We start from the raw sequence: 26,662 nt of genomic DNA on the forward strand, positions 1-26,662 counted from the left end.
TAATGTTGATTTCTCTACCAGAAGCCGCCTCCAATGTTGTTTTAGAGAATTTGGCAGTACGTCCAACCGGCCTCACAACCACAGACCACGTGTAACCACGCCAGCTCAGGACTTCCACATCCGGCTTCTTCACCTGCGGGATCGTCTGAGACCAATCACCCGGACAGCTGATGAAACTGAGGAGTATTTATATCTGTAATAAAGTCCTTTTGTTGGGAACAACTAATTCTGATTGGCTGGGCCTGGCTCCACAGTGGGTGAGCCAGGCCCACCTATGGCTGTGTCACTGCCCAGTCATGTGAAATCCATGGAATTAATTTACTTCAATTGACTGATTTCATAATATGAACTGTAACTCAGTAAAATCGTTAAAATTGTTGCATGTTACATGTTGCGTATATATTTTTGTTCAGTATACTTAAACACTTCAACCATCAAACACTTCGGCTAGCTTTTGCTAAAGCCGATATCAATGAGCGTTAGCATTCTAGCTAACAATGGCTGCATCCAAAATGAGCTATTTTGCAAAGATCACAACCAAATATAATCTTAGCGCCGTTGAAGCAAGAACCAAAACATAATTGTAAGTGTATGAGCACCCCAAAAAGTTATTTTATTTAGAAGTAATAAAAAGGGACATCTAGGCTATGTTGAATAGGTGCAGATGGCGATGGCTTTTTACTGCCGCCAAGAGTCGCGCGAATCTCTCAACTGCGCGATATACGTCATGAATTTGGCACCGGGCGTGTCCATATAGTAGCCTATCCCGTGTAAACGCAGGTTGCAATCTGGGAGCCACAACATTGGTATAGAGACAGATGGTGGATATATGTCTCGTTTATGATTGGAAAAAAATGTGTCTACTAAACGGGGTGGCTCTCCCATAGGCACCAATGCATTGGCAACTGGGTCTGGTCTGCTTTCATTGACTGTATTTTAAACAGAAAAATTAAGGAGTTTAATGTCTCGCTTCCGTCTCCGGGCTCAGTGGAGCCTGGCATATTCAGCGACCTTTCTCTTATCGATTGGTTAGTTCTTGTGGAATGGGCAGGTTTATAAATTAAACAGTTTCAAGTAGTTTGCAGATACTTTGGGAGAAAGCAGAGCAGTGTCTGAGGGATTCAGTTGAGGTCGGCCGCTTGAAGGATTTCTTTAATATATATATATATATATATATATATATATATATATATATTACATTATCGTTTTAGTGAGTTAAAAATGCAAAGCTGTGCAAAGTCATGGGGGATCCTATTCACCAAGTCTGTGAATCCCCATGCACCTTGCAGACACATTAATGGTAAAAGCCGTATCTTTGGGAAACAACAGAATAGAATCCAAACACTTAATGCTTGTGCAACTGTACGGGGTCTACGGACTTCTACAGTCTATGCGGCTTCTAGACAGATAGACAGAATACTGCCGAGACACGATGATTTTGCAGAGAGGCACATTGGCCCAGGTGAAAGGGACAAAAGGGAGATGCTGAATGTGCTTGGACTTGAGGTAAGATTTAAATACATTTTGGATAAAGAGAGAAATTATAGGACAGAAAGTAAGCTAATGTGTCCATCCAATGCATGGCAGGCACTCTTGCATGTTTCTTACCATATACAGTAAACGTGCAACTATTTATACAAGTTCAGTTGGTTTTGACTTGTATAGCATGTATTGCTTTTCAGTCGATCGCCCAGTTGATAGAAGATACAGTTCCAGAATCCATCCGTATTCAAAGAAGTATGAAAATGGATGATCCTCTCTGTAAGTGTTTCTTCTTTCCAACATCTTTGACAGCACGTGTTATTGTTGATGTTTGTGTTCTCAATAGATATATTGCCTCATCAATGTTATAAACTGCTGAATTTGCTAGCCTGTGATTTTTCTTTACAAGTGCGTTATAATGTATTTCTGTTGATATCCCTGACAAATTCATCTTGAATTGATTATTTATTAATCAATCTTGCATATGTCACTCTTTATGTTTAGTCAATATATTTTACTGATCTCTGAATTGTATTCTACAATGGGTGTAAATCAAGCCAAACGAGTGGCTGAAATGTAGATTGCACTCCTATTGTGTGCCATTGTGAAGCGCTCTTCACCCTTAAGTCTTCCTTTGAACATATTTGGAGTTGTTTTTGCGAAACTCAATGACCAGCACCAATCTCCAGTTGGGAAGCCGATGCTAATAGGATGGCAATTGGAGTGTAAAGTTCAGCCTTGAGCTCCTGTCCCAACTCCAGTTCAATCTGGTTATAACATTACATCACAGTTGAATGAAATGTACAAAAGGAACTTCATGAGATTCCTTGATGGGTTAGGCATTTATTTTATTTTTCTTACTTGAATACATATTTTTCACATTTAATAATAGACTGGTTTCAGTTGATTGAGCGAGTAGTGAGACCTTTTCAAACGTGTTTCTATCAATAATGGTTTGTCTACAGCAGATCTACATTTGCGAGGTGTATTTCATTAGCAAACCCATGCTGCATAATTCCATTAGAGACAGACATATCAGATCACTTGCTAGAGATTTGCAAGGCTATTAAACACATACTATTCTGGACAAGTGCAGTACATTGTATTACTACTTTACCTTGTTTTGTATAATAAATTACATTTATTTAAACAATAGTTCTGAAGCAACTGACAATATGGCCATAATACAATTAATTAAACAAGAGTAAATTAAACAGACAAGCATTACATGCAAAGTAAATAAACGCAATAGTATTGCTTAAGACAATTATTTGTAATAACATAGATGATACATATTTTGCCAATATTTTCACTACTGTACATTGATGCTCTAATGCACTCTTTCCATTTGATAGTGATCCATAATCAATGTCACACAAACTACTACATTGTTTTCAGAGGTCAATAGTGAAACTGGCTCAGCTGTCAAAATTCCTAGTATTATTGTTACATCATTTTCTATTTGACATTAGTTACATTAGTCATTGTTTTCACTATCCTGATACACTATATATTATATACAAAAGTGTGTGGACACCCCTTCAAATGAGTGGATTTGGCTATTTCAGCCACACCAGTTGCTGACAGGTTTATAAGATAGAGCACACAGCCATGCAATCTCCATAGTTAAACATTGGCAGTAGAATGGCCGTCCTGAAGAGCTCAGTGACATTCAACGTTGCACCGTCATCGGATGCCACCTTTCCAACAAGTCAAATTTCTGCCCTGCTAGAGCTGCCCCGGTCAACTGTAAGTGATGTTATTGGGAAGTGGAAACATCTAGAAGCAACAACGGCTCAGCCACGAAGTGGTAGACCACACAAGCTCACAGAAAGGGACCGCCGAGTGCTGAAGCGCGTTGCAAAACTTACTACCGTATCATGACATGGGTTTCCGTGGCCGAGCAGCCCCACAAAAGCCTAAGATCACCATGTGCAATGCCAAATGTTGGCTGGAGTGGTGTAAAGCTCACCGCCATTGGACGCTGGAGCAGTGGAAACGCGTTCTAGCAGTCAGACGGAAGTCCATCTGGCAGTCAGACAGACGAAGCTGGGTTTGGCGGATGCCAAGAGAACGCTACCTGCCCTAATGCATAGTGCCAATTGTAAAGTTTGGTGGAGAAGGAATAATGGTCAGGGGCTGTTTTTTTTTCATGGTTCGGGATAGGCCCCTTAGTTCCAGTGAAGGGAAATCTTAATGCTACAATGACATTCTAGACGATTCTGTGCTTCCGACTTTGTGGAAACAGTTTTAGGAAGGCCCTTTCCTTTTTCAGCATGACAATGCCACCATGCACAAAGCGAAGTCCATAAAGAAATGGTTTGTCGAGATCGGTGTGGGAGAACTTGACTGGCCTGCACAGAGCCCTGACCTCAACCCCGTCGAACACCTTTGGCATGAATTGGAACGTTGATTACGAGCCAGGCCTAATCGCCCAACATCAGTGCCCGACCTCACTAATGCTCTTGTGGGTGAATGGAAGCAAGTCCCCACAGCAATGTTCCAACACCTAGTGGAAAGCCTTCTCAGGAGAGTAGAGGCTGTTACAGCAGCAAAGAAGGGACCAACTCCATATTAATGCCCATGATTTTGCAGTGAGATGTTCGACGAGCAGGTGTCCACATACTTTTGGTCATGTAGTATATTTCAGAAGTGCTCATCTTGGGGGAGAGGAATAAGTCCTTCAATTGGTAATGAAGACTTTGCCTAGTGTACTCTGAAATAACACTGTACTACTAGTCACATGTTAGAACAGAACACAGTATCTGCCACTTGCTATTTGCAAAATGGTTGACTGAATATTGCTTGGACCTTATTCTAGGTTGGATAATAAGGTCCGTGGATCGGGGGGTTTAATACCACCTTCGGTCACTCCTTTCTGCCTCTGTCACGTTCCGTTATGTAGCAAGCCATGCATGAAGGAACAGACTGATGGCCATACTGGTTTTTGCTTGTTTAGGTTGGAGAAGCTTGGTTTGCAAAGCCAGCAAAGGATTCTCTCCTCAACAATGGTTCTGAATCAGGCTTTTCTGTTGCTTTGAGGATCTTTGCGACCATAGTGAAACTCCCCTTTGATGAAATGTGCAAATCCACATTACGGCCCCACACACAAAACCACTGGCCTCTACTACTGATGATGCTTCCACTTGTTTTGTTATTAATGTTAGATATTTCCAAACACCATCTTGTGCTGCTGTGTCCTAAAGCGTCACATTTTTAAATGCAGGATGGATTTCCAGTAAAAACGTCTTGTGCCACCTAAATTCAAACCGCAAATGTTCACATCTTTGTGTGGTGTATAACAGGAGAAATGCTCATCCTGAATATGAGCGCAGTTTGGCCACTCGGTTCAGAGGGGTCGTGTTGTCCATTCTTTGCTGAGGGAGTTGCTAAGCAGCAATGGAATGCCTGAGGAATTCCAGTGTCTCTGTGTGTATTGGCTGATCTCCGCCACAGCACTGAGGAATTAGGCTAGATAACTAACCATCGGGAAAGGGACCATATGTTGCACATAATTGTCCCCGCCAATGCATAGAAATATGATGACCAAATGGAAATGCATTCGACATGTACCAAAATGTTGTATACAGTTCACACAACATGACACGCAGAGATGTGGATTACACATCCAATCACATAAAGCTGTTTAGTTTAAATTCCTATCCACTCCATTTTGAAAGCAAATCTGATGCTATATGATGTCACTGCCCATTTGTTTTGGTGGGTTGTTCAGAAAATGGATGTGTAAAATCATTTTCAAGTTGGTTTCATGCAAGCCTCATCCCCATCCTGACTGAGTCAGGATGATCCGGAATCATAATGCAGCCACCTGCCTAGATGGGAGAGAAGATGCCATCAATCTCGTGCTGTTTTGCAGTTGAAATGAAGATGCATTTTTATTAATTTAAATCAAACCAATAAGGAAACATACATCATACACATCAGAAATTCCTTTTTATTGAAATGCATTTTTTGTCTCAAATGCATGTGATACCAATTGTGATGGCTATTTCTCTAGGCGAGAATGAAGTCTTGGACCATCTCCAAAAGATTGCATCAAAGAACAAGGTGTGGAGGTCTTACATCGGAATGGGCTACTACAACTGCTCCGTGCCTCCAGTTATACAGAGAAACCTTCTAGAGAATTCGGGATGGTAAGGGCCACTTTGACACACACACAGAGGGATATGTTTTTCTTGTAGCCAAGTTGTCCCCATTTAGTAGGGCATGCTATATTTGATTGTGTACTCAAGGTAAGTATATGTATGGGCTTCTGTTAGTCATTAAAGCACTAATTGCTACATGGCAGAAGAACTTGCCCCTAATCAGAAATCTTGTGACTTGATGCTCAAGTTTCCAGTATTAGGTTTGCACTGGATTAAATTACATGCTCACATGTGGAATCTTGTGATCCATATTTGTTCAACTTAAAACGAGACAACACTCTCAATCATAACACTTTGATTTTACATTTTACAAATGCATTTTTCTCCTTATCTTCGTAAACTTCCACTCACGTCAGCCTAGTGTCTTGATTCCTTGAAAACCAGCTTGTTTTTCTGGGTATCTTTTAATGATTTCTCTGTATCCTCTTCTCGTCAGGGTGACTCAGTACACCCCCTATCAGCCCGAGGTGGCTCAAGGTCGCCTGGAGAGTCTGCTCAACTACCAGACCATGATCTGTGACATCACGGGCATGGCTGTAGCCAACGCCTCTCTGTTGGATGAGGCAACAGCTGCCGCCGAGGCCATGCAGCTCTGCCATAGGTGAGGCGAGAATAAACACAAGTGGGAGAGAGTGGTTGACCAATAAAGGACAGTTAATTTAGTAAAGTTCATGTATAGGGTCTAGTTGTAGTCTATAAATTGGGCCCAGGCCCAGGCTTAGTCAGGAAAAACTCCTGGCCCTACAGGTGTTCATAATTCTTTTGTTACATGCTCCCCACAGACAGAACAAGAGAAGGACGTTCTACATTGACCCACGTTGCCATCCTCAGACGATCGCTGTAGTGCAGACAAGAGCCAAGTACGGGCATCCTTTCAATACTTCAGGAACAAGGTTAGAACTGTGTACCAAAAGCAGCATCCTCACTATTGGGTGCTCTGCTCTGTGATTGTTGACTAACAGCTACATCGGGGTGAAGACAATGCTGAAGCTGCCTCATGAGATGGACTTCAGTGGGAAGGATGTGAGCGGGGTGCTGTTCCAGTACCCAGACACCGACGGCAGAGTGGAGGACTTAACCGCGCTGGTGGACCGCGCTCACAAGGGAGGGGTAAGAGAGCCGCCATGTCTGACGTTCTGCCCCTGAACAAGGCAGTTAACCCACTGTTCCTAGGCCGTCATTGAAATTTGTTCTTAACTGACTTGCCTAGTTAAATAAAGGTTAAATAAAATATATCTTCAAGTAAATTGGGGTGGGGGTTTGGTAGACTTATTTGGATTTGTCGCTCCTGGTTTGGTAGGAAAGGATCCCTTCTTGCTACGCCACATATATTCACAGTGATTCACTTTGATGCAGGTCTTTGGTTGAACAGTGGGCACGTGAGAAAGTATAGGATGTGGTGATTCCAGTTTGGTACCTAAGTGTATGAAGGCTCACCGTCTCTCATCCCTGTAGGCTCTGGCTTGCTGTGCCACTGACCTGCTGGCCCTGTGTGTGCTACGCCCCCCTGGAGAATTTGGGGTGGACATCGCCCTGGGCAGCTCCCAGAGGTTCGGGGTACCTCTCTGCTATGGTGGTCCCCACGCTGCCTTCTTCTCTGTCAAAGAAAACCTGGTCAGGATGATGCCTGGCAGGATGGTGGGAGTGACTAGGTGAGAGCCCTTGAGATTCACATCGGTCCTGTTCAGAATGGAAGTCAGATCTCTTGAAGTTGTTCAATGTTGGGCAATATAAGGAGCATATCGAGATTTACTTTATATCATACTTGCTCATAGTCTAAAAGACACATACATACATAAAGACAATATCTTGATGTACATTTGTTTTAAATGTCCCTTTTTCACTGCAGGGATGCCGCTGGTAAGGAGGTGTACCGCCTAGCCCTGCAGACCAGAGAGCAGCACATCCGCAGAGACAAGGCCACAAGTAACATCTGCACTGCGCAGGTACTGTACAACCGACACACTGAGCCTCCATCCAATATTGACACACTGAGCCTCCATCCAATATTGACACACTGAGCCTCCATCCAATATTGACACACTGAGCCTCCATCCAATATTGACTGTTGGAATCGGCTAAACTTTGAACATTGAGATATGAAATAAATGATAGAGAAGAAGCCTTGAATAGAAAGAGTGAAAGAGACTGGGTTTAGGTCAGAAGTTAAGGGTTCTCTGTGGGAAGACGGATAGCTTTGGAATGTGTTGGGTGGAAGGGAGGAGAGCAACGTGTTGAGATGGGGGAGACAGATGCACATCTGTGGATTCGGTGAAGGAGGGGTTGAGGTCAGGAGGTGTGGACAGATTCCCTTAAGTGAGTAATAAGGGTTTGGTATCCTGTTACCCATTTAACCCTCTTCCTGTTGAACCATAAGATGTAAGGATTGGAGAGAAGGAGGAGTGTCTTAAGTGGGATGTATATAACTGTGATGGTGAGAAATGTTTTTCTGTCTGAATTACAGCTGTACAGGTCCCTTGGGAAGAATTAAACTTGGTTAAAGCTTCTCTAGTGTCCGTGAGTTACTTACTCTGAAAAATAAGAACCTAACATGACACACTGAGCCTCCTTACAATACCGACACACTGAGCCTCCTTACAATACCGACACACTGAGCCTCCTTACAATACCGACACACTGAGCCTCCTTACAATACCGACACACTGAGCCTCCTTACAATACCGACACACTGAGCCTCCTTACAATACCGACACACTGAGCCTCCTTACAATACCGACACACTGAGCCTCCTTACAATACCGACACACTGAGCCTCCTTACAATACCGACACACTGAGCCTCCTTACAATACCGACACACTGAGCCTCCTTACAATACCGACACACTGAGCCTCCTTACAATACCGACACACTTTGCCCCGGAGCAGTTTTTTTTGTGTAAATTTAAAATAAAAAATAAACTAGATGTAGTGGTTGTCTGCGTTTTTCTAAGTATATTTTTAAACAACTTTCTCTCACCTTCAAACTGTATATGTCTCTTTCAGGCTCTGCTGGCCAACATGGCAGCCATGTTTGGAGTGTATCATGGACCCCAGGGCTTAAAGCACATTGCTGAGAGGACACATAATGCTGCACTGATCCTGGCTGAGGGTATGTCCTCCAACACTCTCACTGCACATATTCATTTTAGCAGTGCATTGCTTTATATCTGCCAACTCCTCTTCTCTTACATCACAACACTTAGGGCTTATGTCAATCAGCCGTGACCTAATTCAATCACAAAAGTGTATTGAGAAAGAAATAGTGACATTGCTTCTCTTTAGATAAATTATGAATGATACCGAGTTTTTAGAAATGTCTTTCTCTCCCTCCCTTTGTATCAGGTCTGAAGCGGGCCGGACACAGGCTGCACAGCGAGATGTTCTTTGACACGCTGAAGGTTGGCTGCAGTGTGGCAGCCAAGGACATCCTGGCGAGGGCTGTCCAGAGAGAGATCAACCTGCGTGTTTATGGCGAGGGAGTGGTGAGTAGTACCAGATACGGTTTAGGAACAGATTACATGCGCGTCCATCCAGTGTTCCTACTGTAAGCAGGTCAACAAAGGTACAACAAAACACTCATCACACTTCAGTCCATGCTCCCATGTGCTTTATTGACAATGTTTGACCCTTAGAATATGTTGTCGAATCATTTTGTGAATAAAGCACACGGAAGCATAGATACTCTTACATTGAGTCCCCCCTATAGATAAAACCAGGGGCTAGTTCCGGATGGTGAAGTGTTACAGAACGTTCAGATAGAAATGTATTGTAGAGTCATTTGAGCTCTACTCATTAAATATCTATCTGCAGCATTGTAGAATTGGCACCCCTGTGAATAAGCCACATGTGGCCATGTTCATTTATGCTTTATATACACACACATTTCTTTCACTCTGAAATGATTCCTGTGTTTCCCTAGTTAGGTGTGTCTCTGGATGAGACGGTGAAAGAGAGGGACTTGGACGATCTGCTCTGGGTCTTTGGATGTGAATCCTCAGCGGTACGTTTTGATTTCAATATTCCGTATAGGAGTATGCATAAACTCCGCATTGACCCGATTGCTATCTTAAGAGTGAGTGCAAAAGATGCATCTTGAAGCCATGGGACAAACACTTTGATTTCAGCTATCCCATATATAATTCCATTAAATCTCAATTTACAGGAGCTCATTGCTGAAAAGATGGGTGAAAGGGTGAAAGGCATTATCGGTAGTCCTTTCAAGAGGACCAGCAAGTACCTCACCCACGCAGTCTTCAACAGGTTGGTCTGTTTGTAACAAACTCAAATTCCAGTACTGGCCTGGGCGTGATGAGGATAATCTTGATTCACTCTGATTCTTCGTCCCCGTGCAGTTACCACTCCGAGACCAACATTGTGCGCTACATGAAACGCCTGGAGAACAAGGACATCTCTCTGGTTCACAGCATGATCCCACTGGTGAGTCTCATGGGAAAGCAAATGAGACATGTTTTACTTTAGACATGGTGCTTTTCACATGATCTGAATACTACACAAAAAAACTGCAAACCACTGTAAAGATTAGTGGGCTATCATCATTTTTAATATCGATTTTGTTTGCCATGTCAGGGTTCCTGCACAATGAAGCTGAACAGTTCTTCAGAGCTCATGGTGAGTTAATAACAGGGTTGGGGTAAATTCGAATTAAAGGCAGTCAATTCAGGACATAAACTGAAATTCCAGTTCAATAATAAAAAAAGAAAAGGGCATGTATTTAATGATTTCTCAATAAACTTAAAAGTAAAAGCTATTTATTTAAAGTTTATTTTTATTATTTTAATATCCAATCAGTGCCTGAATTGACTACCTTCAATTTTAATTGAACCCAACCCTGGATAATATCTCTCTTTGTACAAAACATTAATACACCTCCCTAGTATTGAGTGAAAAAAATCCTTCTTTAACCTCTCCTCCTCTTCATCTACACTGACTGAATTGGATTTAACAGGTGACATCAATAAGGGATCATAGCTTTCATGTTTTGTACACTCTGTGTATGTCCCCTTTTTACCCTGATTACTGCAGTCATTTTTTTTAATGGTGGTGTTCTGAAGAACACTTTAGGTTACCTTGTTATGACTATTTTTCCCATTGTTCCCTCTTTCCAACTGTTTTAGCCCATCACCTGGAATGAGTTTGCCAACCTTCACCCCTTCTGTCCCCTGGACCAGGCTGAGGGTTACCAGCAGCTCTTCAGGCAGCTGGAGAAGGACCTCTGTGAGGTGACTGGCTATGACAAGATCTCCTTCCAACCCAACAGGTAAGCCCCTCACTGACACCAACATTCTGTGTGTGTATGTTTGTGTGTGGGGGGGGGGGGGGGATTCATGACCAACTGGGATGTCAGTTTCCCACACATCATCTGAGCGTGATTTTCCAAACTGTGATTTACCTCACTGTCAATGGATTCTTGGATTTAGTTCAGGTCATTTTACTTGATCATTTAACTATCAAAGCTAGCTTTGTAGCTGATATCTCTATGGTTCCAAGTCCCCCCACCCCCACTTATTCAGTATTATCTGGGCTGATGTATAGCACACCGTGCGACATTGGCCTAGATGGAAAGATAGCGGTATGGTTGTTCAACTTAGTCTATGCTTTCCCTTTACAGTTACTGTAAAGCCCATTGACCTACCTTAGAACTTGGTACGTTTGATGATTATGCTGAGACAGGACTTCACTGGGCGCATGTTTCTGAGCATGTGGCTGGTACATTAACAAACTGGATGACCTTGTCTTTCAGTGGCGCTCAGGGAGAATACGCTGGCCTCGCTGCCATCAAAGCCTACCTGAACTCTAAAGGAGATGCCCATAGAACAGTAAGTATGGTTCTAATGAAACGAAACACACTCATTTTTGCTAGAACACGTACTAGGCCCTGCAGAGTCATGCAGTATGGGATCGGGAAAGGGGGATACCTAGTCAGTTGTACAACTGAAGTGTGTCTTCCGCATTTAACCCAACCCCTCCGAATCAGAGAGGTGCAGGGGGCTGCCATAATCGACATCCACATCTTCTCCGCCCGGGGAACAGTGGGTTAACTGCCTTGCTCAGTGGCAGAACGACAGATTTTTACCTTGTCAGCTTTCGGTTACTGGCCCAACGCTCTATCCTCTAGGCTAGTATGTCCACCCTTTGTTAATTGTTATCGCAATAAAATGTATATTATAAAATTACAGTATTATTTTTGGGAGTATATTGTCAGAAATGTGGGGGTGTATGTACTATAAATGAAGACCCTAATAAATTTTCAGCCTGAATGTTTGCTGTAGTCAGCCATTTCCCTTTGAACAGCCTGTAATAAGCGTGTCACATGGTATTACACACTGGATACTTAGACCTGCCTACAATAATTTTTTTATCAGCGCATGTAAAGCCATCAAGAGACTTGTTTTAGGTACAGACCGCTTATAGGTATGATGGCAAAGATAATCATCCACTCGTTTGCCGACAGACATTGTATTGGAAAAGCCTTCTGAAGAATAGCGCGTTTTGAATATACAGGAACTGTTTGAAAGTCCTCAAGTAGACTAGCTCTGGATGAGAGCGTCTGCTAAATTACTCAAATGTAAATCTAAGTATCACAACCGTGACTGGAGATAAGACTGGGTGTTCAAGTAGATTTCCCGTTTTGTAATTTGCCATTTGTTTCAAGAGCTCCCACCACTATCAAAAATAACAACTCCCTTATAAGCACATCTTAGATAGTGGTGTGAGCTTTTCAAACAGTCAATGTCCACAGTTGTGCAAATAAAGGACAGAAAACCCAACACTACCTGGAGGTTACTTGATTTCAAGATCCCATATTTGGTGATTTTAAGACTTTGGGATCAGCAAGTCATGGGCAAAACCGATTGAGCGCGGCTGTTTTTCCCGTCAGGGGGGAAATGTAAATGTTACCCAACAAACACACAGGTATTCGTGTCCCTGTAACATTGTTGAAAATGTATAAATAAGTCACCTAATAAGGGATAAAATCAGCTGATTACCTATTTTGCATTGATGTCACTTGGAGATTTGCACAAAGAAATGTTAGGACTCTAACGCTGTAATGGTTGACTTGCTTAGGCCTAGTTGGCTCTCTTTTACTTTGTGATGGTCTGATTGTAACTGTCTTTGATGTTTTCTATTTTGCTCAGGTTTGTCTGATCCCCAAGTCAGCCCATGGTACCAACCCAGCCAGTGCCCAGATGGCTGGCATGAAGGTGCAGGTGGTGGAGGTGGACAAGGATGGCAACATTGACATGGCAAACCTCAAGGATCTGGTAATAGCTGGTTGGAGCCATTCTGATAATAAGCTCACTGTTACAGAAGAGCCTTTCAATATAACCAATGATCTTGAGTATCCCCTCAAATGCTTTTAAATCTAGGCACAAAGAATAATTGAGAAACATGATGGCCAGAGAGTCGGTGGTCACTATCTACCGGTCGTGCAACCAGCAGTGAATTAGCCCCCTTAAAAGTGGCCTCTCGCATTGCAGAGTCACACAGACTAACCCATTATTCCTCTCTTAGGTGGACAAACACAAGGCTAACCTGGCAGCCATGATGATAACGTACCCCTCCACCTTTGGTGTGTTTGAGGAGAGCATTGATGATGTTTGCAATCTCATCCACCAGAACGGAGGACAGGTCTACCTGGACGGTGCTAATATGAACGCACAGGTGAGAAGAGTATATGCTTGTCACCTTGCTGATAAAGTATGTTTTTGTGTGGACATACTGCATAGATACTTTTTAAGTTGAACAGTGTGTTTATATAAACTATTTTGTATAGTAAAACTTTGACCCTTTTTGCTAAAATAATGAAAATAACACATTGGGTTGCTTATCCAGGTGTTAACTGAATCATGGACCCATCAACCATAAATTATTTGAGTTAGTTGAGATACTCTGTGCGTGTGTGTATACACACACACAAGAATGTGGACACCATTTCAAATGAGTGGATTTGGCTATTTCAGCCACACCCGTTGCATACATAATCAAGCACACAGCCATGCAATTTCCATAGACAAACATTGGCAGTAGAATGGCCTTACTGAAGAGCTCAGTGACTTTCAACGTGGCACCGTCATAGGAGGCGACCTTTCCAATAAATCAGTTTGTCAAACTGCTAGAGTTGCCCCGGTCAACTGTAAGTGCTGTTATTGTGAAGTGGAAATGTCTAGGGGCTGTTTTTCATGGTGTGGGCTTGGTTCCAGTGAAGGGAAATCTTAATGCTACAGCATACAATGACATTCTAGACGATTCTGTGCTTCTTACTTTTTGGCAACAGTTTGGGGAAGTTCCTTTTCTGTTTCAGCATGATAATGCCCCTGTGCACAAAGCGAGGTGCATACAGAAGTGGTTTGTCGAGATTGGTGTGACCTCAACCCCATCGAACACCTTTGGGATGAATTGGAATGCCGACTGTGAGCAAGGCCTAATCGCCCGACCTCACTAATGCTCTTTTGGCGAATAGAAGCAAGTCCCCAAAGCAATGTTCCAACATCTAGTGGAAAGACTTCCCAGAAGAGTCGAGGCTGTTCTAGCAGCAAAAAGGGGATCAACTCCATATTAATGCCCATGATTTTGGAAAGAGGTGTTCGACGAGCAGTTGTCCACATACTTTTCAACACTACTTTTGGTCATGTAGTGTATATTATTTAGTTATTTATTTGAGGCATTTGAACATGGCATTTTTACAAGGCTCCCAGGGAGCGCATGGGTGTGCGGTGACTATTCCACAGCGTACAGTGAGTGACCTTTGACCACAAGTCTGTGAAAAATGCAGATTACACATTTCTTCAAACCTCCTTGCACCAATAGCCATCGGTCTGAGCGCCACACCCCAAAATTCCTTTCTTGAGCAGAGGTCAACTTTCTCATGCTTTTCCTCCCCTGTCAGCAGTGGCCTCTTGCATAGTTAGTCTACACAGGATCCTAAGGGCAGGGATATTTCGATGTGGAGTGGTGGGGGGGGAACCCTCTTTCATATGAATAACATGTTTCACTACCTCGTGCATTGCAGACATGGATTCAAATAGTATTTCAAATCATTCACATAGTTAGGCTGTGCTTCATAGAGCTTGCCTGGGGCAACAGAAGCAATGCAGTAGTCCCAAACGTGCAAATAAACAAACATTTGGTATTCCAGGCAGGATCAAGTATTTGAGCAATTACGTTTGAAAGATTATTTTGAATGCATTTTACCCTCCACCAGTACAGTAGCACCCGCTTCTGCAGATAAGAGGAAATGTAACTATGGAGAATTGTCTTTCTATCACCCTGTAATCTCCTCTCTCTCTCCTGCCTGCTCTGCTCTCTACAGGTGGGCTTGTGTCGTCCTGGTGACTACGGATCTGACGTGTCTCACTTGAACCTCCACAAGACCTTCTGTATCCCCCACGGGGGCGGAGGACCAGGGATGGGACCTATCGGAGTGTAAGTGACCATAACGGGATTGTTTCCATCAAATGCACAGTAATGGACTAAGTACAAAAACTGAACCTGCCCAAAGGAATATAACTGGCCAAATCCATTATAAATGGGGAGTTTTGTCCTGGTCAGGTCACATAATATATGTATGCCATTTAGTAGACACTTTTATCTGTAGTGACTCAGTAATGCGTGCATACATGGTAAGGAAACACTACTGGCACAATCTTTTTGTGCAAAACATGACTTAAAAGTGAACAATGAATGACTTTTGATGACTTAATGGAGTGCATGTTGAACAGGAAGGAGCACCTCGCCCCGTTCCTGCCCTGCCACCCAGTGGTCAGCATGTCAGCAGGCAACATGTCCAGCTCCCTGGGCACCATCAGTGCTGCCCCCTGGGGCTCCAGTGCCATTCTGCCCATCTCTTGGGCTTACATCAAGGTCAGCACCAGTGTACCCTATGGTTCAGTGCCATGAAATGTAAATAAAGATAATGATAGATTTGTTAGAATAGTGCTATTGGTGATACTTTAAAGGTCTTTAAAGGCAACTGAAGTGGGGACGTACCAGTTTAGTACATGCGTTGATACCCTTTTGGATCCTACTGTGTAGATGATGGGAGCCAAGGGACTGGTTCATGCCACAGAGGTGGCTATCCTTAATGCCAACTACATGGCCAAGAGATTAGAGAGCCACTACAAGATCCTCTTCAAAGGCAGGAAAGGTGAGTGGTGTTGGTCCTATTCACCCAAGTATGGTGTCCTGTGTCCATCAGTAATCGGCCAACACTAGCAAATGTTGATTTTCTTAACACAGATTTTTTTGGGTCCACAGGTTTTTGTGCCCACGAATTTATTTTGGATGTGAGGCCATTCAAGAAGACCGCCAACATTGAAGCGGTGGATGTGGCAAAAAGGCTACAGGATTATGGTGAGCTGGAACATGGATATTCACAACATTGCATTTACGGATAGTTTGGTACTGCTTAAAAGTCAACAGGGTCTACTTCTGTATCTTATGTAAAAAATAATTGCAAATATATATATATATATGCAAATGGATCCCCCACATTCCACACACAGGACCTGCTTACTTAAGTACATATATTTAAAGTAATGTTTTTTACATTTTTTTATTTAACTGAGCCCTCTCCTCATCCCCCTCTGTATCTGACCCTGGCCAGGTTTCCATGCACCCACCATGTCGTGGCCCGTGGCAGGAACCCTGATGATCGAGCCCACGGAATCGGAGGACAAGGCAGAGATGGACCGCTTCTGTGATGCGTTGATGGGAATCAGACAGGAAATAGCAGACATTGAGGAAGGCAGGATGGATGCCCGCGTTAACCCACTGAAGGTGCACTGCACTGGCCTGACTCATAGACACAATTTACACTCTGTGTGTATTAAGCCATGCAATCAGCTACATAGAATGGTCTATAAACTCATAGTTATTTTCCTTAATTAAATAGGTGTGTGTGTGTGTGTGTGATAGCCTCCTATATTTCAACCTAAGTTATAACAACTGATTGTGATAAGACATACCACTCTGGTGTTATAAAAAATCAGTGCTTTATTCATAGGACCTAAATGTTGCAAGAGTTGAGGTATGTTGCCAGAGCAGCTAAAATAGGTGTTTACTTGGGTCTGTCTGTGTCCACAGATGGCCCCTCACTCCCTGGCGAGCATCACCTCCTCCACCTGGGACAGGCCCTACTCCAGGGAGTATGCTGCTTTCCCCCTGGTGAGTCTTCCCTCTGGAAAACATCACAACACACACTACCAACTCCACTTCCCATTGAGGAAAAAAATGGCTCGGTTTACAATTTGATTTACCAAAATCATTATACACAGATTATTTGACTCTCTCTGTATTAATGTTAACAAATTGTAAGCATGGTAAACGCAAATGTTTCTCATTTTAAAACTTCCAGCCATTTGTGAGGCCAGAGACCAAGTTCTGGCCATCCATCTCCAGGATCGACGACATATACGGTGACCAGCACTTGGTCTGCACTTGCCCCCCTATGGATGTGTACGAGTCACCATATGAGGAGAAGAGAGCTTCCTCATGACACTAACGCCTCTGTTATACCAGCCCTCATCGTTCATCACACTTCCAAATTCTGAAAGTCCATGAAGAGTTGTGTTATCTTTTTTCTGTATTTCCGTGATGTGCCCTTGGTGCCTCAACTCTGTCTATATTCTATGTTGTACAAATAGTTGCCTTGACTCTCCCTTCATGCTGTTTTATTCTCTAAAGTCTAGGATTGGCCCAAAAAACGTATATCTCAACTTGTGTAGGGTTGTTCTTTATTTGCCATCTGTTTCGTGTATGAACATTTTTAAATGTGTATTTTGACACTTGTTTGCCTAATTACTTATACTAACGTTAGTCTTGATGTTAATACTTTTTGGGGATAAAGAAAGTTAATAATCTTTAAATTACTTGTTAGGAAAAATAGTTGTAATAAACATTGATTGTCTGGATCTTTTCTTGTTCAGTTTTGGAAGTAGACTGCCAGCTAGATGTGACTGTTGGAATACCAGCACTTGTTCTGTCTCACATGGTTTGCCACATGATTTGTTCTGTGGGACACAATACTAATACATCTGGACATTGAGAGGTTTTTTATCACCAGATTACATTATATAATTGGGTGAAAAATAAGTGAAAATTACAGTTCTCGTAACTGTCCTGTGTTCAGTCTTTGATGCTAATGAATTGACTTTTAAAGTATTATCAAATCAAATTTCAAATTTATTTTTATATAGCCCTTCGTACATCAGCTGATATTCTCAAAGTGCTGTACAGAAACCCAGCCTAAAACCCCAAACAGCAAGCAAAGCATGTGAAAGAAGCACGGTGGCTAGGAAAAACTCCCTAGGAAAAACTCCCTAGAAAGGCCAAAAACCTAGGAAGAAACCTAGAGAGGAACCAGGCTATGAGGGGTGGCCAGTCCTCTTCTGGCTGTGCAGGGTGGATATTAAAACAGAACATGGTCAAAATGTTAAAATGTTCATAAATGACCAGCATGGTCAAATAATAATAATCATAGTAGTTGTCGAGGGTGCAACAAGCACGTCCGGTGAACAGGTCAGGGTTCCATAGCCGCAGGCAGAACAGTTGAAACTGGAGCAGCAGCACGGCCAGGTGGACTGGGGACAGCAAGGAGTCATCATACCAGGTAGTCCTGAGGCATGGTCCTAGGGCTCAGGTCCTCCGAGAGAAAGACAGAAAGAGAGAAAGAGAGAATTAGAGAGAGCATATTTAAATACACACAGGACACCGGATAAGACAAGAGAAATACTCCAGATGTAACAGACTGACCCTAGCCCCCCGACACATAAACTACTGCAGCATAAATACTGGAGGCTGAGACAGGAGGGATCAGAAGACACTGTGGCCCCATCCGATGATACCCCCGGACAGGGCCAAACAGGCAGGATATAACCCCACCCACTTTGCCAAAGCACAGCCCCCACACCACTAGAGGGATGTCTCCAACCACCAACTTACCGTCCTAAGACAAGGCCGAGTATAGCCCACAACGATCTCCGCCATGGCACAACCCAAGGGGGGGGGGGGCGCCAACCCAGACAGGAAGACCACGTCAGTGACTCAACCCACTCAAGTGACGCACCCCTCCCATGGACGGCATGGAAGAACACCAGTAGGCCAGTGACTCAGCCTCTGTAAAAGGGTTAGAGGCAGAGAATCCCAGTGGAAAGAGGGGAACCGGCAAGGCAGAGACAGCAAGGGCGGTTCGTTGCTCCAGCCTTTCCGTTCACCTTCACACTCCTGGGCCAGACTATACTTAATCATAGGACCTACTGAAGAGATAAGTCTTCAGTAAAGACTTAAAGGTTGAGACTGAGTCTGCGTCTCTCACATTGGTAGGCAGACCATTCCATAAAAATGGAGCTCTATAGGAGAAAGCCCTACCTCCAGCCGTTTGCTTAGAAATTCTAGGGACAATTAGGAGGCCTGCGTCTTGTGACCGTAGCGTACGTGTAGGTATGTACGGCAGGACCAAATCGGAAAGATAGGTAGGAGCAAGCCCATGTAATGCTTTGTAGGTTAGCAGTAAAACCTTGAAATCAGCCCTTGCCTTAACAGGAAGCCAGTGTAGGGAGGCTAACACTGGAGTAATATGATCAACTTTTTTGGTTCTAGTCAGGATTCTAGCAGCCGTATTTAGCACTAACTGAAGTTTATTTAGTGCTTTATCCGGGTAGCCGGAAAGTAGAGCATTGCAGTAGTCCAGCCTAGAAGTAACAAAAGCATGGATTAATTTTTCTGCGTCATTTTTGGACAGAAAATTTCTGATTTTTGCAATGTTACGTAGATGGAAAAAAGCTGTCCTTGAAACAGTCTTGATATGTTCTTCAAAAGAGAGATCAGGGTCCAGAGTAACGCCGAGGTCCTTCACAGTTTTATTTGAGACGACTGTACAACCATCCAGATTAATTGTCAGATTCAACAGAAGATCTCTTTGTTTCTTGGGACCTAGAACAAGCATCTCTGTTTTGTCCGAGTTTAAAAGTAGAAAGTTTGCAGCCATCCACTTCTTTATGTCTGAAACACAGGCTTCTAGCGAGGGCAATTTTGGGGCTTCACCATGTTTCATTGAAATGTACAGCTGTGTGTCGTCTGCATAGCAGTGAAATTTAACATTATGTTTTCGAATGACATCCCCAAGAGGTAAAATATATAGTGAAAACAATAGTGGTCCTAAAACGGAACCTTGAGGAACACCGAAATTTACAATTGATTTGTCAGAGGACAAACCATTCACAGAGACAAACTGATATCTTTCCGACAGATAAGATCTAAACCAGGCCAGAACTTGTCCATGTAGACCAATTTGGGTTTCCAATCTCTCCAAAAGAATGTGGTGATCGATGGTATCAAAAGCGGCACTAAGATCTAGGAGCACGAGGACAGATGCAGAGCCTCGGTCTGACGTCATTAAAAGGTCATTTACCACCTTCACAAGTGCAGTCTCAGTGCTATGATGGGGTCTAAAACCAGACTGAAGCGTTTCGTATACATTGTCTTCAGGAAGGCAGTCAGTTGCTGTGCAACAGCTTTTTCTAAAATTTTGGAGAGGAATGGAAGATTCGATATAGGCCGATAGTTTTTTATAATTTCTGGATCAAGATTCGGCTTTTTCAAGAGAGGCTTTATTACTGCCACTTTTAGTGAGCTTGGTACACATCCGGTGGATAGAGAGCCGTTTATTATGTTCAACATAGGAGGGCCAAGCACAGGAAGCAGCTCTTTCAGTAGTTTAGTTGGAATAGGGTCCAGTATGCAGCTTGAGGGTTTGGAGGCCATGATTATTTTCATCATTGCGTCAAGAGATATAGTACTAAAACACTTTAGTATCTCCCTTGATCCTAGGTCCTGGCAGAGTTGTGCAGACTCAGGACAATGGAGCTTTGGAGGAATACCCAGATTTAAAGAGGAGTCTGTAATTTGCTTTCTAATGATCATGATCTTTTCCTCAAAGAAGTTCATAAATTTATTACTGCTGAAGTGAAAGCCATCCTCCATTTGCGAAGGCTGCTTTTTAGTTAGCTTTGCGACAGTATCAAAAAGAAATTTCGGATTGTTCTTTTTTCCTCAATTAAGTTGGAAAAATAGGATGATCAAGCAGCAGTAAGGGCTCTTCGATACTGCACGGTACTGTCTTTCCAAGCTAGTCGGAAGACTTCCAGTTTGGTGTGGCGCCATTTCCGTTCCAATTTTCTGGAAGCTTGCTTCAGAGCTCGTGTATTTTCTGTATACCAGGGAGCTAGTTTCTTATGACAGATGTTTTTAGTTTTTAGGGGTGCAACTGCATCTAGGGTATTGCGCAAGGTTAAATTGAGTTCCTCGGTTAGGTGGTTAACTGATTTTTGTCCTCTGACGTCCTTGGGTAGGCAGAGGCAGTCTGGAAGGGCATCAAGGAATCTTTGGGTTGTCTGAGAATTTATAGCACGACTTTTAATGCTCCTTGGTTGGGGTCTGAGCAGATTATTTGTTGCAATTGCAAACGTAATAAAATGGTGGTCCGATAGTCCAGGATTATGAGGAAAAACATTTAGATCCACAACATTTATTCCATGGGACAAAACTAGGTCCAGAGTATGACTGTGGCAGTGAGTAGGTCCAGAGACATGTTGGACAAAACCCACTGAGTCGATGATGGCTCCGAAAGCCTTTTGGAGTGGGTCTGTGGACTTTTCCATGTGAATGTTAAAGTCACCAAAAATTAGAATATTATCTGCTATGACTACAAGATCCGATAGGAATTCAGGGAACTCAGTGAGGAACACTGCATATGGCCCAGGAGGCCTATAAACAGTAGCTATAAAAAGTGAGTGAGTAGGCTGCATAGATTTCATGACTAGAAGCTCAAAAGACGAAAACGTCATTGTTGTTTTTTTTTTTGTAAATTGAAATTTGCTATCGTAAATGTTAGCAACACCTCCGCCTTTGCCGGATGCACGGGGGGTATGGTCACTAATGTAACCTGGGGGTGAGGCCTCATTTAACACAGTAAATTCATCAGGCTTAAGCCATGTTTCAGTCAGGCCAATCACATCAAGATTATTATCAGTGATTAGTTCATTGACTATAACTGCCTTGGAAGTGAGGGATCTAACATTAAGTAACCCAATTTTGAGATGTGAGGTATCACAATCTCTATTACAGTTCAAAAGAATGAATGTCCTGTTCAGTCTGCCCACAGACATGGCATGAGAACCTTAGGGAAGTTCCTTCATTTTCTTAATATGGTTAATCCTATTTGGTGATAATTTCTTTGCTTTGCCTCAGAAAATCTATTTTGTGTCATTTTGAAAGCACAATCAATGGAACTGTTGTGGATGCATGACTAGTTTAAAGTAATACTTACACTTACTGTATGCAAGAAGCTATGGCATTTTTCCATTGCTTAAGACACACCCTATTTTTACCCCATCTGCTTTTTAACTCCCCACACGGTGCTACAGTTTTGGGGATTGACATTAAGGATTTCCCTATTGCCTGGGGCAAGTGAGCAGCCCTGCTCTGAGGTTGCCCCATTGGGCAGGTTGTATTTTTTATTTATTTTTATGTGAAAACAACCAAACTACTAAGAATTCCAGTTGCCTAAATTTAATCATCTGGGGCCAGATTCCCAAAACCTTATTAAGAAGACATTTCTTAACTGCCATTTTTTTCCTTAACTATAGACTTAAGAAGAAAGAACATGTTTTAGAACAGTAATCTCAGTATGAAATATGCTAACATGATTGCCATTGCTAACTAGATGGCTAGCTAAATTGGTTACCTAGCAACAAACATCTTAAGAAGATTCGTAAGAAGATATTTGGAAAGTTCATAAGAAAATCATTCAATCTTAAGATATTGCACTTACAAACTATCTTAAGAAAATATAAGAAGTTCTTAAGTTTTTGTGTAAGAAGTGTTTTGTGAATCCGGCCCCTGGTTCCTCCCCATTGTTTAAGTGAAAGAAAGACAATTTATGGAAGACAGTCAAGTTGAGCCTTCTGAGACTAACTTATTTTTCTTTTTTACACCCCTTGACATTTTCCACATTTTGTTGTGTTACAGCCAAAATGTTAAATTGATTACATTTGTCTTGTCACTGGCCTACACACAATACCAATAATGTCAAAGTGGAATTGTTTTAGAAATTTGTACAAATTCATTAAAATTAAAAGCTAAAATGTCGAGTCAACAAGTACAGTGCATTCGGAAAGTATTCCGACCCTTTGACTTTTTCCACATTTTGTAATGTTAAAATAACAACCAATGTTTATATCCCAGGACAAATTAGCTAGCAACAGCAAGCTAGCTAGCTAAATTGCCATAAATGTTAAATGCTTTTCAACCTGTCCCCAAATGAATATAATTGGTTCTGAGTTTGTATTGATATTTCAACCTGCGTGTCCTGATTGCATCTGGTGTGGGGGGACAAAATCAACATGCGTGCGATAGTGCACGCAGACTCACGCGTGTGTTCTGGTCAGCATGTTATTCTAAAATGTATTTAAATAGTTTTTTCCCCTCATCAATCTACAAACAATACTCCATAATGACAAAGCAAAAGCAGGTTTTTAGACATTTTGCCAAATTCATTTTCAGGTCTCTCGAGAGATGTTAGATCAGGTTCAAGTCCAGGCTCTGGCGGGGCCACTCAAGGACAATCCGAGACGTGTCCCGAAGTCACTCATGCATTGTCTTGGCTGTGTGCTTAGGGTCGTTGTCCTGTTGGAAGGTGAACCTACGCCCCCAGTCTGAGGTCCTGAGCGCTCTGGAGCAGGATCTCTCTGTACTTTGCTCTGTTCATCTTTCCCTCAACCTGACGCGTCTCACAGTCCCTGCCGCTGAAAAACATCCCCATAGCATGGTACTGACACCACCATGCTTCACCGTAGGGATGGTGCCAGGTTTCCTCCAGACGTGACTGCACTGTCAACTGTGGGACCTTATATAGACAGGTGTGTGCCTTTCCAAATCATATTCAATCAATTAAATATAACACAGGTGGATTCCAATCAAGTTGTAGAAACATCTCAAGGATGATCAATGGAAACAGGATGCACCTGAGCTCAATTTCGAGTCTCATAGCAAAGGATCTGAATACTTACGTAAATAAGGTATTTCAGTTTTATATTTGTAATACATTTGCAAAAATGTCCCAAAAACGTTTTGCTTCCTCATTATGGGGTATTGTGTGTAGATTGATGAGGAATTTTTTTTATTTCATCCATTTTAGAATAAGGCTGTAACAAAATGTGGAAAAAGTCAAGGGGTCTGAATACTTTCCGAATGCACTGTATCACCTTTTCCACTTGGAAGTTTTTGAAATGCTGGCCTTATAATTTAGGATGAAATTTGGAGACCCCAGCTACAGGCTTCTGTAACCATACGTAAATGAAAGAACAGTGCCAAACCTACTGAGTTGATTTATGATTTCAAGAATGTTCTAATTATTAGCCCAGACTTTTCACTGTATTTTTTACAATTTCTATACTGTTAAATATTAGCCACTATCGGTAGCCACTGTCAGTTACACCCAAATAAATGTATAACTTTTACTGACTTTAGTGTTATAGTTTCCTTACATTTTGCATCATTCAATTACATCGTTCATTTACCTTTTTGTTTCCACTGTCACGTTCATGTGGTTGTTCCTGAGGATCGATCGCTAGCAATAGTGGATCATATTAGGCTAACATATTACAAGTTGTGCAATAATTTGAGACATGTAGCCTATTTGAATCATTATGAAACGCAGACCACATGTCGCAGTTTAAACCTCGAGCATGTCCGCACGGTTCACGAAGAATGGACCGTTATCACAGTTCCATGATTGGGGAGGATTATTATGGTAGATTTATAGGACTAGTGTTCAACCCCTATTGTACACTTCTCACCTTCCAATATTTCATGCATGGAGCAATTGAATATGTCAATTTGAGGATGACTCAAACCACTGTATTTTTTATTCACCAATATATTTTGTATTATTCATGAATATTTTCCTAACCCTAAATAACATAGATTTTTAAATCTACAAATTGGTGCTGAATTTATTCTAGTCTGTCAAGAAAATAAAAATTAAATGTACACCACATTTAAAGGGATGGCTTCAGATAAATGTATTGAAAAACCTAATGAATGAAAAGTCCAGGAGAAAATAGCTTGGCCAGCAAGTGGGAGAGTTTTCAGCGATTGAATTACATCTATTCAGGACGCGCCTGCAAAGCCTGTTACGCACCAGCATAAGTGAAGTCTGAATACCAACTATTGAGAAGTGCTTAAGAAAAGCATACATTTCTTAAGTCTGAATCAGGACCTCAGTGAACTGCAAAATGTTGGCGAACACAAAACCCACTTCGATTAGCATAAAAATACATAAACAGTTTTTAAAGTACCATTTTCAAAACTTTATTTTCATACAAATATTGCAAAAGTACTGTTCTATTTTTCTAAATGAAGGCTACTACTCTTTGGCTAATCGTCTCAGCCAACTAATTCATTGATTAAAGTTATTCAAGTAGAACAAAAATGGTGCCCCCGAGAGCAAGGCTTGGGTCCTCCTATCACAATGACTTTTAAACAAAATAAATGCTGGGCAATGCATCTTCAGTTGACCATTGGTGAAAGAAAGTGGGAAGACAAATGGTGTGGCAACAGTTGACACTGTTTTCTGATATGGATGGAAGGAAAAAGTTCATTAAGATATGAAAGCGGCCAGGACTTCATTCAAACGTTAGTTGGTTTCGCAGTGTGGTTTGATGTGAGTGTCTCGTGTGTGTTTGCAAATGATAAGAGTTCCGGATGCTAAGATGCAGGATTGTTTTGCTAGCACAGACTGGAATATGTTCCAGGATTCATCCATTGGCATTGAGGAGTGTACCACATCAGTCACCGGTTTCAATAATACGTGCATCAAAGACGTTGTCCCCACAGTGACCATTTGTACATTTCCCAACCAGAAGCCATGATTACAGGCAACATCTGCACTGAGCTAAAGACTAGAACTACCGCTTGCAAGGAGCAGGACACTAATCAAAACACTTATAAGAAATCCTGATACGCCCTCAGATAAACAATCAAACAGGCAACGCGTCAATACAGGACTAAGATGAAATCCTACTGCACCGGCTCTGATGCTCATCGGATGTGGCAGAGATTGCATGTGTTACGCCCCTGAAAAAGGGGAGAAATAATCACGAGAGTGATACGGTATTATTTCCTCAGTGAGAACTTTTACTGTAATGATTTTACCAAAGTAAACACATTTTACAAAAAGTAACACATTTTACAAAACAACAGATCTACAGGAAAGAGCTAGTGTTGTAGGGTACAAGGCTTATTCAAGTCACAACAGTATACTCTGTAATTCACTGAAACATACACTCATTTCAATATAACTGTCAAGCACAACGTTTTAACTCGGTAAACCATAACTTAATTTTCAAGTCAATAAAGTGTTTGAAAAACCCTTACACAAATAACACCGCAAAATATCTTATTAGCAACGCACATGTTCATTCACGATCGACATAAAATGGCAGCTACTCTCAGTACGAAGCTAGCTTTAGCTGCAACCGAGCAGGGCTCATATTACTCTGCAAACTTAACTCTAACTTCCTCAACATGTTACTAAGACACACCTTAAACACTCTTGACATGTTAGCGAATTATTACATTTAAATGACTCTGTTTTCATCAATAACGTACCTGAAAAAGGGGAGAAATAATCACGAGAGTGATACGGTATTATTTCCTCAGTGAGAACTTTTACTGTAATGAGGAAAAGACCGCGATTTCCCCGCGAACTTGGGTGGAGACCAGAGCAATCGATCTCAGGCTCATAGATTAAAGAGCATTTAGTAGATCACAGATTAACACTTTTCCCCTTCAATTAGGCACCACAAAATAAAGTAATCAATATAACGTTTACACATTCCTTTTACAATTCTTACCTTTTGTACGCTTGATGGATTTTAACTTTAACACAATTATGAATGTTATCAATCTCTATCAACTAATACAGAATGCATGA

The 26,662-nt window shown here is 42.0% G+C and overlaps 1 protein-coding gene and 1 long non-coding RNA gene across 2 annotated transcripts in view; one reads left to right on the forward strand and one right to left on the reverse strand.

Annotated features, from left to right (window-relative positions):
- Positions 1-816: 816 nt before the first annotated feature.
- Positions 817-17,579, forward strand: LOC106580033 (glycine dehydrogenase (decarboxylating), mitochondrial). Its single transcript, XM_014160592.3, has 25 exons — positions 817-1,506; positions 1,683-1,761; positions 5,501-5,636; positions 6,085-6,249; positions 6,431-6,508; positions 6,611-6,758; positions 7,104-7,300; positions 7,498-7,594; positions 8,653-8,758; positions 8,992-9,131; positions 9,569-9,649; positions 9,812-9,909; positions 10,002-10,086; positions 10,237-10,278; positions 10,785-10,927; positions 11,411-11,486; positions 12,807-12,932; positions 13,183-13,332; positions 14,981-15,093; positions 15,390-15,531; positions 15,703-15,814; positions 15,925-16,020; positions 16,274-16,446; positions 16,753-16,833; positions 17,024-17,579. The coding sequence occupies exons 1-25, from the start codon at positions 1,222-1,224 to the stop codon at positions 17,162-17,164; spliced, it is 3,090 nt and encodes a 1,029-aa protein (XP_014016067.1). The 5' UTR covers positions 817-1,221; the 3' UTR covers positions 17,165-17,579.
- A 250-nt stretch (positions 17,580-17,829) lies between these two features.
- LOC145862392 (uncharacterized) overlaps positions 17,830-26,662 on the reverse strand; it is a 386,091-nt gene continuing 377,258 nt past the window's right edge. Inside the window, exon 2 of the long non-coding RNA XR_014381816.1 lies at positions 17,830-18,310. This is a non-coding gene — a long non-coding RNA (uncharacterized LOC145862392). The remainder of the gene's footprint in view (positions 18,311-26,662) is intronic.

Source organism: Salmo salar, chromosome 20 (genome assembly GCF_965601325.2).
Source record: "Salmo salar chromosome 20, fSalSal1, whole genome shotgun sequence".
In the NCBI taxonomy this organism is placed as follows: domain Eukaryota; kingdom Metazoa; phylum Chordata; class Actinopteri; order Salmoniformes; family Salmonidae; genus Salmo; species Salmo salar.

Bases quoted from the DNA above. Each gene is read 5' to 3' on its own strand.
- LOC106580033 (XM_014160592.3), top strand. From the start codon at position 1,222: ATGCAAAGCTGTGCAAAGTCATGGGGGATCCTATTCACCAAGTCTGTG. The intron at 10,279-10,784 runs GTGAGTTAATAA...CAACTGTTTTAG, and splicing joins ACAGTTCTTCAGAGCTCATG to CCCATCACCTGGAATGAGTT. The intron at 10,928-11,410 runs GTAAGCCCCTCA...CTTGTCTTTCAG, and splicing joins ATCTCCTTCCAACCCAACAG to TGGCGCTCAGGGAGAATACG.